The 19,843-nt window shown below is 47.5% G+C and overlaps 1 protein-coding gene across 3 annotated transcripts in view; it reads right to left on the bottom strand.

Annotated features, from left to right (window-relative positions):
• Nucleotides 1–16,976, bottom strand: part of CLIP2 (CAP-Gly domain containing linker protein 2) — a 61,109-nt gene extending 44,133 nt beyond the window's left edge. Inside the window, exons 1-2 of one of the 3 annotated variants that reach the window (XM_048966635.1) lie at nt 16,649–16,976; nt 4,821–5,041 (exon numbers count right to left, since the gene is read on the bottom strand). In XM_048966635.1, the coding sequence (XP_048822592.1) occupies nt 4,821–4,932 (112 nt within the window). In that variant the 5' untranslated portion in view covers nt 4,933–5,041; nt 16,649–16,976. Of the gene's footprint in view, nt 1–4,820; nt 5,042–16,295; nt 16,576–16,648 lie in introns of those variants that run through there. The other 2 variants (XM_048966634.1, XM_048966636.1) reach the window with 2 other exon arrangements.
• Between the last annotated feature and the right edge of the window lie 2,867 nt (nt 16,977–19,843).

The raw sequence follows: 19,843 nt of genomic DNA, 5'->3' as shown, positions 1-19,843 counted from the left end.
CTTCCCAGTAGGGGAAAGAAAGGTTAAATCACAGGGACTGGGAGAGCCTCATTCAGCTCTGGCTCCAGCACAGACACTGAGCACAGGGCTTTCTCCAGATACATAATGCACATTGCCTGCTCTTACATCACTCCAGCGCTCAGATGATTCAGTAAAGCAAAAAAGTTGAATAGGATTTGGTTCATTAGCCAAACCCCCATAGGCTGGACATCTGTGGGAAGCAGATTTCCCTTCCATGGTGTCCTGCAAGGAGCTGCTGATGGGGAGCAGGAGGGCATCCAACCTCTATATGCCTTCAGCATGTGCTCACATCTCATTCTGCAGTGGGTGCACTGAATGTTTAAGGATTAACTACAACAAATCCCACTAAGAGCATCTCACAGTTAAGACACTTAAAATCAGACTCTCAGTCATCTCTAAATGTCATCTGCAAAGCTGATTAAACCAAGATAGATTCAATGCCCTTTTGTATTGGTTGGCATGCACCAAATCACCTCCTTGGGAAAGGAGCTCCCAAGGTCCCTCCCTTGTTCAAGACAGAAAGCAGAATGGGAGCAGGGGATAATGTACTGCAAGGCATCCCCCCCTCCTGCATCACAAACACCTGCACTAAGCTGAATATAACCTTCATAAGCATCCCATAATCAATTCCCTATCAACTTTCCAAACACTCTTAGCAGCCACCTCTTTCTGTCAGGTCCTAAATTAACAAACCATCAATACTCATCTGCAGTTTTTCTTCTGTGCAACACTTGAAAGCATACAGCTGTTTTCTTCCAGGTAACTCCTGAGCAGGTGAATGCTGTGTGCTGGAAACGTGGCTGTTACTACAGACTGATAAATATCTGTTGATGCTGCAGCACCTAACCTAGAAATTACAAGTTCAACAGACCCATGAAGATAAAGCAAAGCCCAATCAAACTTGACTGTTGCATCACCAGTGTTTGTGTACTGGCTGCTGATCTAACTCACGAACATCCATTCACTCTTGCAGCATGAATTTAATTGAGGGCAGAACCAAAGTGTCAAAACCAAATGTCTGCTGGTCCCTGGAGGCATTCAAGGCCAAGCTAGATGTGGCTCTGGGCAGTCTGGTCTGGTGGTTGATAACTCTGCACAGAGCCGGGGTTGAAACAAGATGATCATTGTGATCCCTTTCAACCCAGGCCGTTCTAAGGTTCTATGATAATAGCAGGCTCAGCCCCATGGTGTGGGGTCATTTCTCTCAATTTACCAGTGCACAACATCTTAAGTTTAATATTAATCAAGAGCCACAAAGCTGTGAATAGACAAGTGTCAGCTCCCTCTGTCTGTGCCGGTCAATCAGCTGCTCAGGGCACCACAACCACACTGATTGTGTTTCAGACAAAACAGTAGTTTTGTGTCTTTCACATTTATTTCAAAGTGAGAATTAATAAATTGGTGAGCAAGAAAAAAACAGCCCTCCTTCTTGCAGCTTAATAAAAAGCCTAAACTAAAACAGTGAGAAATCCTATTTAGATGAACAAAAAACCCACCAAACAACGATTTCTCAAAAAGGAATGGTAACAACAGCTCTAAAGACCCCAAACCTCTGATCACACAGTCCAAAGCAAGCACTGTGGCTGCATCTATCTCCATCACAGCTACCAGCAAAGCACAGCTCATCTACACCAGGCTCAGACTGGATGCACTTCAGTCTTGCAGACAAAGACACTGGTGTGGGTTGCTCTGCCTCTACCAGGATTGACCCATTCTCACCCAGTGCTGTCTACATATACTGGTTTTCCTTTTTTCCACCACCCTTCTGCCAACATTCTTTGACTGAAGAAGAGATTTAAGAACCCCACAAAGCAGACAAAAGCACTCAGAGCAGCAGTACAGCAGCTTGGTTGGAGAGGAAAGCCTTTCCCATCAGCTGGCTCCAGCATTCCCTTCACCTGTTCCACCAGCTGGAGGCTGTGTGGGCCCATTCATCACAGCTTCCATTCTCTCTCCATTTTGCAGCTCCAGGCAAAAGCAGGCTTTTCCCAGGAGGGGGTGGGGTAGAAAATAAGACGTATGAGCTTTTTTAGAAAAAGAAATCCAAATGACATATTGAGCCCTTTAGAGTGTCCCACACCTTTTGCACAGAAACTTTGCTTGCATGCAGGGTTGAAGGCAGTAAAGTTCTTTAGTTGAAGCACAGAGAATAGGCCAACACATGTGTGGGAAATCCTGTCCTCACACAGCTAGAGATGAATTTTCAGTCTGGTTTTAAGAAAAACAGTTACCAGAACAAAGTAAAACTTATTTTTTCCATTGTTTCAGCTTTATGGAAGAGAAAGGGAGGGGGAGAGTCATCACGGACACCACTCATTGAGGCGGACGTTTTCCAAGAGCCCATGCCAGGTGCCTCTCTCCTGCTGACTTTCAGTGGAAATACCCATTTAACTCCAACTTAAATAGACCACAAAAAGCCCTCAGACCTTCCCAAGCGTCACATCAGGCAGGAGATGCAGTAAATCTCCACACTGAGAAAGTTCAGTGACAAAGAGGCGGTAAGAAACTGTGGAAACAGAGTAAGAGTGTCCAGGGCAAAACTCAGATATGCCATGCCCATTCTTCGTCATATGCTATGACTTCGTCATATGGGGTCTTCACAGAGACACAAAGCCATGAATATACACACACCTCATGTTTCTATCAATCATATTTTTTGTTATATAAGCTGTCAGGAGTACATGGAAGCACTCAGCAAGGTACATCTCCACTGCCTGGAAAAGGAAGAGATGAGAGATGGATGAGAGACTCTTGACTTTCTACAGAAGAACGGGAACAGAATAGTAGAAAAGAAGCAACCAAAGCACCTCTGCATATTCCAGTCAAAGAATAAAAGACAGCATATTTCCTACCACTATTTCAAGACAAGACAAGACTGATGGGCTCAGGGGAAGGCACAAGGAAGAAGAGTTGAAGCTTCCCAAAATATATTTGCATCAAATGGTTTCTGACAACTCTCAGGTACAATTGAAGAACGAACACCTTCACTTCATTGCCCATTTGGAAGACTCGATCCATGTGCAGGATCTTCCTGAGTCAGCCCCAGGTTACTGAAGGCAGCTCAGAGCCAACAGACTGCATTTTATTTTGCACCACTGCATTTTAATTCTGCACTTTAACAGATCTGTGGTTCTCTTTTACAATTGCATTTCAAGCTTAGGAGACTTCTTTCTTCCCCCCATTACTGCCTGCACTGTGGCTGGGCCCTGCCACCCAGCGATGACTGCCCCAGGCTGTGCTGAGCATCCCATGCTGGCAGAGTGCTGTAGCTGAACAAGGCACAAAGGCTGCAGCAAACAAGTGCTGCATTCAGCACAGCAGTCCCATCAGCCCCCAGTGCTGCTCTCTGCAATGACTCCTTCACCCTGCAACACACACGCTGTGTTTGCTGGGATGCTTCTGTGCAAAGCCTCAGAAGGAAGAGAGAGGCCTTGGGGTCTGCCCCAGCAGCTTCTCTTAGGATAAAAACCAACTGAAAGCAGCTCCACACCATGCACAACTATCAATCCACTGTGCCTTGAGAGATTCACAGCCAGTGGTAACTAGTCACTTAGAGTCCTCAGAGTTCATTTCTCAGCTACAGACATACAGCAAGAAGAAAAAAGTGGGGGAAATACAGAAATGAATCTGGGGAACAACTTCAAAATAAACACATAATCCTTACCCTAAGAATTTCCTTTGTCAACCTGAGCATCCCTCTAGGAAACAGACAAGGAGGCTTTTATTTTCTCTGATTTGGATGCTAAACTAACAAATGACTCTAGTATTAAGAACCAGTAGAGTCAAGTCGCCAGCTGAGAAACAACAGTGATGTTACATTCCCATTGTAGGGAATGATCTCTACTTCAGCCCATAATCCCATGTGGTCACCAGCCCCTCAAACAACACCTTGCAAGTTAAAGTTAAAACTGTGGTTCTTACAATGTTGTTCAAATTAAGAACAGCAGAGATGATGTATGCCCATGAGCAGAGCACAGCCCCTGCCACGTGATAGCAAAACACAGCCAAGTTTGCTCAACACTGAGCAGAGGCATTCCATGCAAAGACCCCACATACCTCACAAAGCAAAACAAAAACCACAGCAGTCAAAACAGCCGGAAGAAAACGCTAAACAACACTCAAACCCTTTTGAAGTGTAATTTATACAGCAGTCTGTACAGCTTCTGTATACCCTGGATATAGATAAATGGACAATAAGACATGTATGTGTGTGTCTAGATAAATCACTGTTGATATCCCAGTGCTTCCAATGATTCTATTGAAACAAAGGCACTAATCTGAGATAACTAGCACAGGGCAAATTACCTTCAGTGCCTGGTTCTCACTAAAACATTACCACAGGCCAGAAGCAATGGCTATAGGACAGTGTGTAAGGCGCCCCAGGGTGAGGTTCCCATCTGCACAAGTATTACCAGCTCTTAGATTTTAATGAATGTAGAAGGACACATACAATTCCCTCTCTGTCTCGCAGCACAACACCATTGCAACCTTTTGGCTAAAAAACCACTGTCAACCAAAATCTGCCCAAACTTGGGTTTGGAGCTATGCATGTTGGCAATCCCATGCTTTGTGGCCATCTCTGACTGCCAGAGCAATCACACCCATACCTAAACAATCCAGACAGGAGACATCAGTTGGACGAGGGAGGATATTTGTTCATGTTTGTTTTGACCCACGCTCAAGATCAGCCTCCTTACAAGATGAGCAATTTCTCACCTTACTGAGCATCACTGGGTCTTTGCCTTTAAACATAGCCATCACTTGGCTCAGCTCATTGCCCCCACTGACGGAGTTCCTACCTTCCTTTGTACCAGTGGTGACAGTCGCCGCTGCTGTCCCTGATGCTCGTCCCACTGGGCTGGAGTGCTTCACTGCCCTGCCAGGGATTTTAAGTCCACTTGGCTTCAGCATGGTTACTGCCTCTGTATCTCAGGTTGGTGCTACCAGTGTCTCCAAGTGCTGTCCTGCTGTCAGCATTCAGGCTCCTCGATGTTGGGTCTCTTCTTCCATCGCCACAGACCTGGGGGGGGGAAGAGCACAGAAGTCAGATTATTGAGAAATAAGACAGACAATGGGTGGGAGAGCACAAGCAGGCTCGCAGAAAGCAGTGCCCAGCTTCACATAGGTGATATGATCTTTCTTTTCTGCACCTGTAAAATGAGGGAGATTTCCTTTGTCTCCCATTTTTATGTTACAGCCTTTTCCTTTATCTCACTAAGTAACTTCCAACTTGGAGACCTAGGTTTAGAGCAGAAGATTCTCAGAACCAAACAATTCAAATTCAGTTTGGGACTGCTGATTTTCTTTAAATCCTAAAGTCTCATCTCACGCATTAGAATCACACAATCATTAAGGCTGGAAAGACCAATTAAGATCATCTAGTCCAACCATCAACCCATGCCCTCTCTAGGTCAGTTAGCCAAGATCCACTTCTTCTGTTCTGCAAGGGCCTTCCCAAAGGAGCATTACAACCCCGTGGCACTACACCTCATTGCATCTCCCCATGTTCACACAACTTCAGGGCAGTTCCTTCAAACCAACATGAGGAGTATGGAGGAGGTTCAACGTTCATAACTGGGCTTTTAGCTCCTTCCATTAAGAATAAATCTCCAAACTTGGTAGAGAAAACAAGGCTTCCCCCAGAGGGGAAGGCAAAGGGAATAAGACATCTAAATGTGACTACGCAGCATTAACAAGCACTGAACTTTTCAAGCAAAAAGTTTGATGGCAATTAAAAAAAAAAAAAAGAAAGAAAGGAAATGACTAAGTTGCTGAAAAAATGCAAAAACATTCTGAATGGGTAAAGAAAAACAATCAAAAAATTGAGACTATCAGCAGAAAGGAAGCTACGGTTGGCTGATTGAGCAGGGATGTGGGCAGAAGGAGGTGGCTGCAGTGCGAGACAGGGACAGTGGCAACAAACTGCAAAGGGAACAGCAGCGCAGCCAGGAGGTGAGGACACCCAGGTCTGGGCTGTGGGATGAGACAGCCTTGTGTCTGCATCATTGGAGAGAACTGACGGAGCAAAGTCTTACAGATGCTGTGAGGGGAGAAGTGCAATGGCCAGGATGGGAAGTGATTAAGGAGTGAGTAAGGATCCCAGCACAGGCACGAGGGGAGGGCTGACAGCTCTGCAGGGTGAACCACAGGCACACAGATGGGAAAAAGAAAAAAGGAAAAATTCCAAAACTGTTCCCGAAATCTCCTGGAATGCTGAAACACCAAAGAGTGTTTCAGCAGTAAGTCAGCCATCCCACATTGGGTTAGAGATGAGAGAATAACAAAAGGAGACTAAGGAGAGAGGGAGCAGAGAGGGATCTGGGTGTCCAGGTGGCCAACACAGTGACCAGAAGCCAGCAGGGTGCTGTGGTGGCCATGAAGGTCAAAGATATTTGGGGTGTATTAAAGGAATGTGGCCATCAGGGCATGGGAGGTGATCCTTCTGCTCTGTTCTGCTCTGCGGAGGGCAAATCTGGAGTGCTGTGTGCAGCTCTGTGCTCCTCAGTTCAAGGCAGACATGAAACTGCTGGAGTGAATGCAAAGATGATGTGGGCCTGGAGCATCTCCTGTATGGGGAAAGGCTGTTTGCCTGGAGAAGAGAAGGTGGAGAGGGGATCTCATCAGTGTTTATTGATATCCAAACGGCAGGAATTGAGTGGATGGGGCCAGGCGCTTCTCAAAGGCACCCAGTGACAGAACAAGGGGCAAAAACTGGAATACAGAAAGTTCCATCTGAAGATGAGGAAATATTTCTTTACTGTGAGGGTGACAGAGCCTTGGAACAGGCTGCCCATAGAGGTGGGCGAATATCAAATAGGAGATACTCAAAGCCTTCCTCATCAGGTGGATTGGATTTTATTTATTGGGGTGGGAGGGAATAAGAGGAAGTGCATTCCCATTGCATTACATTTCTGCCAGAAACGTTGATGCAAACATATGCTTCCAACATACTGATGAAAAACTCCATGGGCTGCTAATTAAGCTACCCTGCAAACACAGAGCTGCTTTTATTCTACTATACAGCCCATGCACATCCATACTCACAGGGCTCCAGGCCACACAACAAATTCAATAAATGCCCGAAGTGCCACCCTGTGTGCAACCCCAGTACCTCAGTGTGGGCACTCCTGAGTTACACCATCAGGTCATTATCCTCCCCCAAGCTGCTCTGAGCCATCTAAGCCTCTTTAAGCTAAAACACTGGAAACAGAGGTTAGATATCTACTCAGATAATGGTGAGGCACTGGAACAGACTGTCCAAAGAAGCTGTGGATGCCCAACCCTTGGGAGCATTCAAAAGGCCAGGTGGGACACAGCCCTGGGCAACCTGATCTGCTGGGGGACAACCCTGTTACAGCGTGGGGGTGAAACTGGATGATCTTTAAGGACTCTTCAAACCCAATCATCCTACTATTCTAAGACCCAAGCAATGCAGCTTTCATCCTGCACTCACATCTCAGGCTGGGACGCTGGCCAGCATCTCCACAGGGGACTGTCCTGCTCCATTAGAGATAACAACTTGCTCTGAGCTTCTGTACTGCATCCTCAGCACCCCAACAGGTGCTCTTAGCACAGCTCTGAACACGTACAAACATGCTGTTGTATGGCACGTAAGAAAAACTTGAGCCATTTTTTCCTATTCCTTGTATCATCTGCCCAGGTTTAATATTCCAGTTTAATATTAACAGAAATGAGATTTTCCCCTGCCACAAGGTTAAAAAAAAAAAAAAAAGCCACCACAAAAATATCTAAAAATATCTGCCCCTATCAACACCCAGGGGCCAGTTCAGCTTATTTTGTTTTTCCTTCTTCCTCAAAAATGATGCAGACTACAAAGGTCTTCATGATCTCCACTGGATTCTTCCTGCAGTCTTGTCATACCAGGATGAATGGCTTTGTGTGTTCCCACAACAAAAAACCATCCCAGGAATGCACAATGCGAAAGCTGCTCCAAATGACCAAAACATTCTGTTCTCCATCTTTCCATTGGAAAAGGAGACGGCCAAATCTGAGTCACCCAGGCTCGGATTCAAGGAAAACAGCTCTCAGTAAATGCAGATGTACTCTCAAAAAATACCTCTCACCAGCAGCAATGGAACTGGATACATGAAGTACCTGCAAGAAGGGCCAGGCATCATAAAAGCATACATCAAATACATCACATACATAGAAACGGCAGGAGGTGCTGAGATCTCACTTATTTCTCAAATAGGGCAGGGGGGTTGGAAACAAAACCTATATTACCAAGGCTGAGAAAGGTTCATCTTCAAATTTTTCTGCTTTACCCATTCCTCCTACCCTCAGCAAGGCACGCTGCATGTGGCAAATGGGTATCCACACCATCCCATTCAAGATGGCCATACCAACAAAGCAGATCTTCAAACCCAGCACGCTCCCAAGAAGGAAACTCTCATGAGTATCTGTTCACCTCCACGTACAAAACCACCAGCACAGGAACAGGTTTCCAGACAGACTGAGTTGGCCCAAGTCCCATCCTGTGGCTGGTGCTGCCTTCTGGATGGATCTGGATGTAAGAAGAATTTATCCAACACAGCACTCTGGGCAAGGCACAGGGACTCTGTGCTGAATACAGATTCAAGTGGAATTCAGGCTGGTGTGCCTGAGCACTGCTGGAATGGATCAATGCCTACTGTGTTTTATAGAGAAATATGGAGTTGTTTTGTTAACATTAAGTACACAGCTCAAAGTCTAAGTTCAAAAACTGAGGTTTCTAATTTTCTAAATTTGCAAAATTTGATTCCTTGCCTGCAGATTTAAATTTACAGTCAGTGATGCATACAGCTTTTCTAAGACCCAGACCCATAGAAGAAGGTAAAGTATCCAGTTATCATACTGAAGGAAACAATGGTTGCTGTGTTGCATGGGAATTGAATGACAGAGCGCAGACAAGCAGTACAACACTTCTGTTTGAGGCAATCTTGACTGATGCACATTATCAGCAATTCCTAAAGCAATTATTTGGATACAAAAAGGTTTGCACAATGAAGCCTGCTTTTACCCACTTCCATCTCAGATGATGTTTTGTGACACAACTGCTTGTGTGTTATTTCAAACAGTCAGCCAGCTTTCTGCATATGAACGCTGAGGATGAGGAACCCCAGGGGTTCTGTACGCAGCCCTATAGGAGCACATATACAGGCAGGAGGAACACAAAGAGTTTCAGCCATTTTCAGGGCTGCTATAGAATGATGCAGTTGCGTGGCTGTGTTCACAGAGATACTTACATTAATAATGAAGACAAAGCCTGGGAAGTCCAGGAATTCCACCTTCAGCTGCTGATAAGGTAATAACAGCAATTCCATATGGAGAAATGGAAGGAATGAGAAACAACCCCATATGATGCCAAACATCACACAGCTGAGCTCAGCAGCACCTGGGTTTGGACATATCCCTTGCATGCACATCCAGGAGAGTTAAGCATCAATGCAGGACCCAAACTTTCTACCTATGTCCTGGCTTTGTGCCTCAGAGCCTTCAGCAGGTTTCTGGGTTTGCCCAAAGCATTACTGGTTGCAGGAACCTCCAGCACTAGTCAGTGCCAATGCTGCAAACAGAGCCCAGAGCACCCCTGAAACTCAATGGCTACAAAAGGAGGGGGTCCACCTGAAGGAGCTCTTCACCACTTCAGTAAGCACAAAAGAAAGGCAAAAAGCTTTCAGTGTTGTATTCATTTATTAGACCTTATACAAAACCACCACTGGCCTAAAGGTAGTGGTATCTATTAAATGTATGTAAAGTTGCTTCATTTCTTGTTTCCAGGCATTTGTGCTGCATTCACTTCATGCTTTCAAGCTTTTCTGCACTCTGTTCCCCCCAGAAAATTGAGAATCTCATGCAATAAAGCTCAAGCTCAGAATCATTACATTGCTGCCCGTTTCCCTGCATGCCACAGGCAAGCACAGGTTAAGATTTGGTGCCCTAGGCTCATGCTGGCTGTGCTGAAAAGATGAAGGAGAGGGTTTAAGAGAAGAATTTTGCCTTGAAAGCAAAACCCCAAAGACTGAACGGTTTGAGTCTGGTCTGCAAAAGGGACAGGAAACGAATCCAGAACACACAAACACCATGATCTGATAAAGCCAAACTGCAGCTCTGCTAGAAGAGAAAAGCTTATGCTGAGAAGAAAGGGGGGTTTTATCTTTTAATTCCTTCTGATGCCCCATCTGATCTCAGGCAATCATCCCATCCCTTCGCACTTCTCTGATTAGTTACTGCTTCCAACAAGCAATCAGAAACCTATTTCTGCAGCACGTGTCGGATTAGGGTTAAATCCTTCCGTTTCACTGAAGCACAGAGGAAATAAGAGACTCATCCTTAATTAAGGTCAGAGTCCTCTCCCAAGAAAACATTTCCTCCTCCCATAGTGAAGCAGGCAGAGTGCCTCAGGAATGAAAGCACTGTATCGCCATCAGATGTGGGAAGAGCCATGGCATCCCCTGCCATCTGCTCCCATGCTGCAGAACTCACCAGGATCCTCAGCCAGAAAGTTCCATGGTTACCATCAGTTTTCCTCACATCTCCAAAGGTGATTAACATCAAAGACAACCCTGTGTTGAGTTTACTTCCTCACTCAAGTTTTGTAATAACTGGCACAGAATGCAAAGGGAAAGCCTGCAGGCCTTTCATTTAAAGCCTTCACACCTTTTTAAAACCACTTCTAAGCACTCCAATAGACTCATCACTCTGTTTTACCACTTTGTTTTAGTGGTAAAACAAAGGTTATTAAAGGAGGAATGTATAAAAGCATCCCACTGCATTCTATAACTAAAAACCACAAAGTGAGACCTGAGGTGATTGACTCCACTGGAGTTATTCTGGGTGTGCTGGTGAGCTCAGCTCCTCCTGTGGCAGAACATCTGATGAAGAGTGGCACTGCAGATAGCAACAACTCCATATTTATTACAGAGCAGAACCATCCCCAATTTGTGGGGAAGGTTTGGGACCTGCAGGAGTTCCTGCAGCCAGGTGTTAAGCCCTGGAGGAGGGGTCAGTGTCCTACAGAAATAACAGGACAGCAACACAATATCGCTCGTGTGGGAAAGGAATGACACACATGGAGACGGCAGAGGCTGCCATCCTGCAGGGACAGAGCTGATAACACAGCAATTCAGACTGGACCCAATAAGAGCTGCCATAACTCAGCCCTGCAGAAGGCGCTGAACTCACGGATTTCCCTGCTGTTGAGTCCTTGATTTAATACAACATTAAAGTTCACCCTGACACTTTATTTGTTATTCACTGGAATTCAGGTTTACACCCAGAATTCCATCCCTGCGCTGGCAGCGTTGGGGCAGTGCTGGAGGTATTCCCTGCAGCATCCTTCTCCTCCCTCACCCTGAAGCTGGCCCTATGCCACACACACTGATAGCAGCTTTGTTCCCAACCTTATCAAGCACCACAACTTGTCTGGACCACAGCTGGCACCACCATCTACACAACTCCCAACAGAACCAGTAGTGGGGACAAGGAGGCTGGTAACAGCTCTGTGTTGGCCAGTGTGCATTGCTCAGAGCTTCCTACTTCATTACCTGCAATCCCAGCACAACAGCACTCAGAAGAGCCAGGAGCTCAGGTAGTTCACAAACATCACAGCACACGACGCATCACCTCTTACTCAAATTCTTATCCAAATTTTGGGTGGAGCCAGGAGTTGATGATCCTTATGGGTCCCTTCCAGTTTGGGACATTCTATGGTTCTATCATTTCCCATTCTTATCAATGCAAAAATGATTATGATTTTTGATCAAGCTGGATCCAATCGGATCCTTATCAGACAGCATTGCTACATTGTCTTCTTCTGCCCTGCACCACACCTTGCAATTTATCATTGACCTCAGACTGTACCAGGAGCAAAGAAACTGAGATTGCAGCCTGGTGCCTTAAGTCTCTGAGCCACACACACAGCCACAGGATGGCTGCCCACTGCCTTACATGGGGGAGGTTTGACTCGAGAGCTTTGGGTGGCTGGGCAGGACCACAGCTGTGATTTCCTAAGCAGACCAAGATATAATCATATCTAACCAAGCATAGAGGGGCTACAGGCAACAGCCTGAGCAGATTATAACGCAGAGTAATAGCACAACATCTCTAACCCAGTCTGGTCCTGTTTCACCCCAAAAGGAAGAATAAAAACCAAGTTGTTACCTCTTCTAGAAAGGGCACTCTCCATTTTTGGCACCCCAAGGCAGAATATATCATGGCATTCCATAAACCTGAGCCATACAATCACCCACCCAAGAGCATTCATCGGGCTGACATTTCCACATTTGTGTGCTGAAAGTAATAACACATAACCTTATTTCAGATTTAGATGCTCCTAACAGCAGTTACTATTCCTCCCAACAGCAAATAAACTGCCACAAAACGGCTGTTCAATCTCATGCATTGAGACATCTCACAGACTTGGCCAGTGGGATTCCCATAGTGCTTCAAAGGGAACACCTAAGCAACACAACTGTAAAGCTCCAGCATCAGAAACTTGTGCTCTGGGAAGTCCTGACAGCAGGTGATTAAGCAGGTTCAGCTTAGCAGAAGACACAACAAAGCACAAAAAAAGGCAAAAATCCCTGTAATTCCGTGTTTGTGCCATGCTGTCTACCATTAAACCTCCGTTAGCAATGGCTGGTGGATTGATCACCATCTAGAACATCCCACAAAGTTGACAATCTTGGAAAAAAGTCCAAAGAAATAGGAATACATATTCAAGGTTGCAAGCTGACCTACTCCAGTTTGCACAGACCTCGGTGTTATAAAACAAACAGCTATCAGCTAAATATAGTTAGCAGCACTTCCACCACCAGGATGGGCTTCATGCAGGGGGCTGACCAGAGGCAGCATCACAAACACTGCACAGCAGGCAAACACGAGGCTAAAAAGCCCATGAAACTCGTGTCACGGCACAGCTGCCCCTCTGTACCTCCCAGGAGAAGTCTCCTTTCCCAGGGCTTGTAGCAACACCCAGGACAGTCTCTGCTGCAGGGATGTGACTGCAGGTTGTGAATGGGAGCATCTGCAGGGCTGGGAAAGCACTGCTTGCTGAAACAAACGGCTGCTCCCCGCCTGGCAGCACTGCTGAAAAGTTTCCAGCACTAATTGGCAGACACAAGCGTTCCCAAAACATGATGCAATAAATAACGGGGGAGGAATATGTCAGTGGAAGAACAGATCAGCCAGCAAAAGGGACCTGGCACAGACAGATGGGTCAGATCACCCCGTGGGGTTTTCATCACCCCAGATTTCAGTGAGTTACCTCTGGTGTAACCAATACCCATGCATGCTTTCCCTGCACTACACCAGTTGTTCAATAAAATTCAATTGGATTCCCAAAAAGAGCTGTGGGACAAGCAGTACACTTTTACTTGCATTATCTTCCGTAAAGAAACTGCATGGGGGAATACAGGACAAGGATTAAAAGCACCTCAACCCCGAGGTCTGGATATGCAACGCCCACAGTTTTCATCTTCAGACCTCAAAGCAGTGAGAGTCACTACACCACGCAGTCAAGAGGAGCTGACAGAGAAATGGAAAGGATTTTCCCAAGATCACATAGTGGGGATGAATCACTCCCCTCCTCTATCAGCACACGAAAGACCTGCGAAGTCATTCTCATTGATTATAGACAGAGTATAAATGCTTCTTAAACATTACCAGTTGGCTGCCCCAGGCACAGATGGAGTCACCCAGGGAGTTAGCATTAGAGCTGAGAACACGAGCTCCCAAAATAAACAAGTCGCCCAATTCAAGTCAGCATCACATTCGACCCCATCACACCAGAACTGATAGCAAAACACCACAATGCTCAGTGCTATTTCTCTGCACACACTTCTTGGCTTACACCCAGTCTGAAGCAACCACAGCTATTTTATGGACACCATCTCACTCCTTTAGAAAATGAAGAACGGTGCCACGTCAAGGGAATCATCTCCACACAGCCTGATGCAGGAATCCTGCTTTCTTATTTTTTGTTAAAGTGAGGTTTCTTTGGGTTTTTTTGTTGGTTTTTTTTTCTTTTTTTTCAGGAATAGCACTAAGTATTATGTGAAGGTGCCAGACTCAGTCACATGCAGTGAAGTCATTTTTCCACTGCTAGCTACAGCAATACGAGAGTGAGAAGTTAAACCCAAACATGAATAAAGCGATTTGGATTTGTCCCGTTTTGCACCACAGCTCAACAAAGTGTTCACTGTGGGCTCCCAGAGTGACCTCTGGCAGTCTGCCCTCTTTATCAGCAGCTCTGATTTAGGTGTCAGAAGGCCAGGTGTACTACAAGGCCCCAGTCTTGCTGGACTCCACGTTCCCAGTCACACCAAGCAGTGATACAACAGGCAGGCACTGCCAGCCATCTAACACAGCAGCAGAAAGCACTTGCTTGTCCCTTATCAGCAGCTTGCACGGCTGCTCTTGTGCTCCCCTGGGAGACAGAGGGGAAAACAGGTCACAAGGCATTGCTACTGTCTGTTTTTTCAGAAATCTCTGAGCTAAGCCCACACCAATGTCTGATGCAGGTGAGCAACAAGTCATGCTCAGGTTCCAATGCCTGTACATGGGCTCTCCCTGAGCTTTGTAACTCACTGTATCAATGCAGCCATGCACTCTAGAAAGCAGTACCAACAGCGTGCATCTGGAGCCTGCTTTATAGGCTGCCTCTTGTCCTCATCAGGATCAGGATGTTCTCTCTCAACTTTCTCTCTCAACTTTCATGAATAGAGAAAGCGTTTGCAAAATAAAACCAGCAACCTCAGGAAGTGAAACCCTTCCCCATATCACCACCCAGAGATGTGCAGGGTACAAACCCTTACACATCGCTCCACACTGGGAAACCCCTCCAAGTTCTTCATCATTTCTTCTGAAAAAGAGGAAGAGCACCAGGAATGTTCCTTGCTGGTCTAAATAATGGCACCTCCAGGGCCACAGGCAGCAGGAGGCCGAAGAAGAACAGCAGACAGCCCTCAGCCTCAGCAGGCAACCCAGGCTATACTTACCCTAAAAGCACCTCTGAACACTCAGGTTTTCCCTTAAGTGAAGGCATGCCATGCATACACGTGCTGCTGAAACAAAGTGGTTGCAGTGCAGCCTCTGCCAAGCTGCAGCAATTGGTGCCAGCACTTCGAGGCAGCGCTGTGCTTTGAAGCCCTGGGATTGCTGGCACCTTTCTGCCAGCATGCAGCTCCTCCTTCATCCCAGCAGGCAGGTCATTTCTTAAAACAACTCAAGTTAAACTCAAGGCAAGGGGCTGCGTTATGCTGAAAGCATCCCCTCCCCAGCAGGGCAGGGGGGCTGAAGAGGCCCTGAAGCACCGCTGGGTAGGAGAACACTACCCAGCACGGGTAGGAAAAGGGACAAAGCCAACAAACCTGGCCATGTGTATGCAGGTATATCCACCCTGAATACACACAGCCATGCACCAACCCATTCTCAAAACACCAGTCACCCCCCCCATGGAAAACCTTCAAGCCAGCAGCGATGAAACCTGCCATCCGCTCCAGCAGGATGCTCTGCTCCCAAGCTGGGCTTTGTGGCCCTTTGAGACTGACACAGAGCAGCACTGACAGCGCTTTGTCTCCCAGCTCTCCCCTACTGCAGCTGCAGCCACCCCAATACCCCAAGACAGCACCATGCTTCTGCCCCGGCCCCCCCGGCTCGGTGCTACGGGCCAGGAGGCGAAGGAGCCGCTCGGTCCGCCCGAGACCTGTGCTGCCATCCCCCAGCAGCACACAGGAACACATCTCCTTGCTGCAAACAAAAATAATCCCACCGCAGCCACTCCTACAGCCCTAGTCGATAGCTAGGTTATATCAGAACAAAAAGGCAGCGGGGAGACCCAGCCCAGCCAGCAGCCGGAGACAAAAGAAAAACAGTCCTCCGGCTGCAAAGCTCGAACTCGCTCGGCGCTCGATGCTGACGCCCACCCCGACCTCCATCGCTCAGCACCGGAGCTGAGCAGGGCCACGGGGCCGCCGCCCGGACTCGGGCCGTTCCCAGGTGGGCGAACAGCGGGGGCTCAGCACGGCAGTACGGCAGCACGGCCCCACCCGGAGCGCACAGCGCAGCCCCTGGCATACAGCGCGTAACGAGGACGGTGCCTTTCCTTCCCCGACCCAAGGACAATGCTACACCGCGGCAGATCCGTGCTGACAGCGCCCAGCCCCGGAGATGAGCCTAAGCCTCCATCCATCCCTCTATCCATCCATCCTTCCATCCATCCGCCCCTCCTTTGTTGGGGCTGCCCCCATCCCCAGCCCGCGATTCCCCCTTACCTTCCGCAGCCCACAGCCCAGCCGGGCGGCCGCCGTGCCACTCCCTGCGCGCCGGAGGGAGCTGCGATGATTGGAGGAGGGGGAGGAAAAAGAAGGGAGGAGGAGGAGGAGGAAGGAGGATGCCGGGCGCGGCGGGCGCAGCCCGGCCCCAGCGCCCCGCGAACAAAGGGGCGGCTCCGGGGCCGCCCCGCACCGAAATACCGCTGGTTGTCGGGCCCCGACCGCGGCGGAAGCGGAGCGGGAGGAGGGAACGCTCCGCCTAGCGGCGGTCCTGGGGAGCGGGGGGGGCGGCTGCCCGCGAGCTGGAGCGCCCTTAAAGAGCAGGGAGAAAAAACAGCGAACGTGGGTCTCACCTTCCGCTCGGCGCAGATGCGGCTCTGGGTTGGGGCTCTGGAAGGGAGAGGCTCCCTTAAGTCGTGTTCTAGCAGCTGTGACTGGTGCAAGAGGAACGAGAGGAGTTGGAGGTACTTCCTGGAAAAAAAAGGAGGAAGGCTCTAATTGCTGGGGTCTGGAGAACGCAGTGAATTGAAGGCACCTGCAGCATGTGGGAACTCCTTTACTCAGAGGCAGGAAGGGAGGGCTGAGCTGATAGCTGTCACTTGGCCTTCACCACCTGTCTGCTGCTAATCCCAGAGCTGGAGACGTCAGGTGGAAGCACACCTGCTGGACCATGGAGTTACAGAATTACGAGGGCTGGATAAGACCACTAAGATCACATCCAGCCATCAGCCCAGCTCCACCATGCCCACTAGACCATGTCCCTCAGAGTCATGCCTCCACTGTTCTTAAACGCCCCCAGGGATGGTAATTCCACCATTTGTGCCTGTCTCCCAACTCAAATCCGTGCCTTGGACAACAATGAAAGTGCTTTACACAAGGGCTGCGGCTCCATTCAGCGTACTTCTCTGGCCCTGCAGCCACCCTGGCTCATCCAAAGGGCAGCAGTTGAACCTTCACACCTCAGATGCTGCAGCAGAAGGCCCCAGGCCGTGCTGTAACAGTGCAGAGTCCCACCTGACATCAGTTCTGTCATTGGATGCTGTGACCCTTCTCGATCCTCAGGCCAGGAATGCACAGCAGAGATGTGGGCAGCAAAGCAGAGCAGAACAAAGCAGAATTCAACAAAGCATCACCTGCTGATAGCCCTGCCCTCAGCAGAACGATCCACCCGCAAGCAGCCTTATTTCCCATCTCGCAGATGGAAAGCTGAATCGAAAAGAAATGCTTGGTCCAAGTCAAAAATAGAACTGAAGCACCCGACACCGACGCCTCTGCTTCAACTGCCAGCTCGTTGAGCTTCCTGATATCTTCCCTGCATCCAAACCCAAGTCGGTGTTTGCGGGTGTGGATGCACGATGTTTGGTCTCTTCTCTGTAGTTGCCTATGGAGACAGCGTGTCACCAGAAGGGAGCTGGGAGAGGAGGTGCTCCCAAGTCCTTCTCTGGACTGCTGCAGGTCTGAGCACACGTACCTAGGGAAATAAAAGGAACAGAAATATTGCATGTTCTGCCATCATGAATAAGCAGGTAGGAGATGGCCTAAGCAGTGGAGCATCTTTTCATTTTATTTCCCAGTGCAGAGGGATGGAGCATCTCTCAAGAGCTGACAATCGCTCTGTCGCTTACCTAAATGTTATGCTCCCCTACAGTAATTCTGATTCTCTGCTCTCTAACACCAGTTTCCATCCAACAATTAGAGGGGTACTCGAGAATTAGGTCAAATGAAAAGTTTAACTGATACAAACCCCACTCATCCTCCTTCCAGAAACACTCAGCACAACTCATGGCGCTTATTTGGGCGATGCTGATGTTGGGTATGTTTCTGTCTGAAGGCCTGACCTCGCTTTGGTTCATTGGGAGAAGCAAGATTTCATCAGAACAGCTCCAGGATCCTCCAGGCGGTGGTGTGCCTTGTACAGCACAACTGAGGTGCTCTGAAAGAAGTCTTTCTACCAGCTTGACTGCAGTGCATTCTACACACTTCTTACTATAAAAGAAAGTGCAGGTGAAAATATACTGAAGGATCACAGCAGTCCTCATTAATTGTGAAAACCAATAAAAGCTTTTACAGGTGTTTTGTTTGTTTTTTTTTCCCAGTATATTTCCTGTTTTGAAATCAGTACATTAACTATTACTTAAACTTCGACCACTGGTGTAATTTAGTCCTTAGCACAGTCTGGTTCCTCTCATTCTTCCTTTCTAAAGTAACCCTCCTTGCTGAGGAAATTGGGACAACGCACCACACAAACGCATCACAATAAAATGGACCCCACTTTAGTGTTGAAGAAGTCATTCTTATTACAACAACTGTACTCAGGAGCCCAACAGCCAGTAGATTACAGAGAAATTCAGCATCCATTACATGGAGGCTTGAAGTTCTGTCCACTGATACAGTGTCCAAGTGATGCACTCCAGACCATGCTGGCATTGGAGCTCTGGATACCTCCTCTTTTTAGTCAGCAGAATATTGTCAATCCTTTGTTTGAAGATCTCAGCTTACAACGATGGGGATATCAGCACCTCCTCTTTGCCAGTAGGGGATTGAGTCCTGTAGAGGAAAAACTAAAAAACTCTGTGTATCCATGGTCATCCAGTAGAAACCAACATAAGTTGGTCAACGTCTACACTTCAGCTTCAAACATTTACAAGCAAGGATGACCAAAAGAAAGGAACACAACACACAAATAGAAAAACACGGCACAGGGATGAAGGCTGAAGGGATGTTTGGTACTACTTAAGCACAACATCTTATTTCTCATAAAGAGGGGCCAGGGGAACAATCCAAGTTTAAGCAGTGGATGAGTTACAAACCTTCAGCTCCAGCACAGCATTGCATATTTATATTCATTTTCTTTCTTTGTTACTCCCCTAAAGGTTGCTGTTTGACTCACTCAGGACTGAAGGTTGGGCTGTCCTTTGCTTAGTTGGTTTTTTACGTGTCAGGAGAACTGAGAGCTGCACTGCAAGCTTTGCTCTGATAAAAAGACTTCCATGCCTACTGACCTCAAAGGGGAGCAAACATCACCAGCATTTTGTAGGCATGGAAACCAAGACTGGGAGAGCTTAGCTTACCCTCCCAAGACTTGCTCTAGCCCAGCAGCACAGCTGGCTACAGTACTAAGGGTGCCAGACTGTGGTTATTATGATGTTGTACTTCTACTCTGTTTATATGTTTCTTTCTTATATACACATTCAAGTCAGAAGAAAGCCTATCAGATCTCCCAGCACAATGTCCTACACTCAAACCACTGCATGAAGCTACTTTGCAAAGCCTCTGGCAGTTGCTTGTATACCTCTGTGTAGCTCAGTGCATCCTCAGGAAAATAAAAGGAGGCAAAAACAGTCATAATGTGGCAACTCTACCTTTTTCCACTTGCCAAACCATCATGTTTGTACGCAACAACACCATTAGTTTGCAAACCATCCGAACCATCTTATGTTTTGCAAAGCAAAATTGCTTCTAGCCCAGCGATTGTTTTTTCCTTTTATGTCAAAAAATTACTCCTCTCTTCGCTTTCTGCTCCAAGGATGTGCCACCAGGCTTTTCTC

The sequence above is a fragment of the Lagopus muta genome, chromosome 20 (assembly GCF_023343835.1).
Source record: "Lagopus muta isolate bLagMut1 chromosome 20, bLagMut1 primary, whole genome shotgun sequence".
NCBI lineage: Eukaryota > Metazoa > Chordata > Aves > Galliformes > Phasianidae > Lagopus > Lagopus muta.
This window is presented reverse-complemented; position numbering and strand designations above follow the sequence as displayed.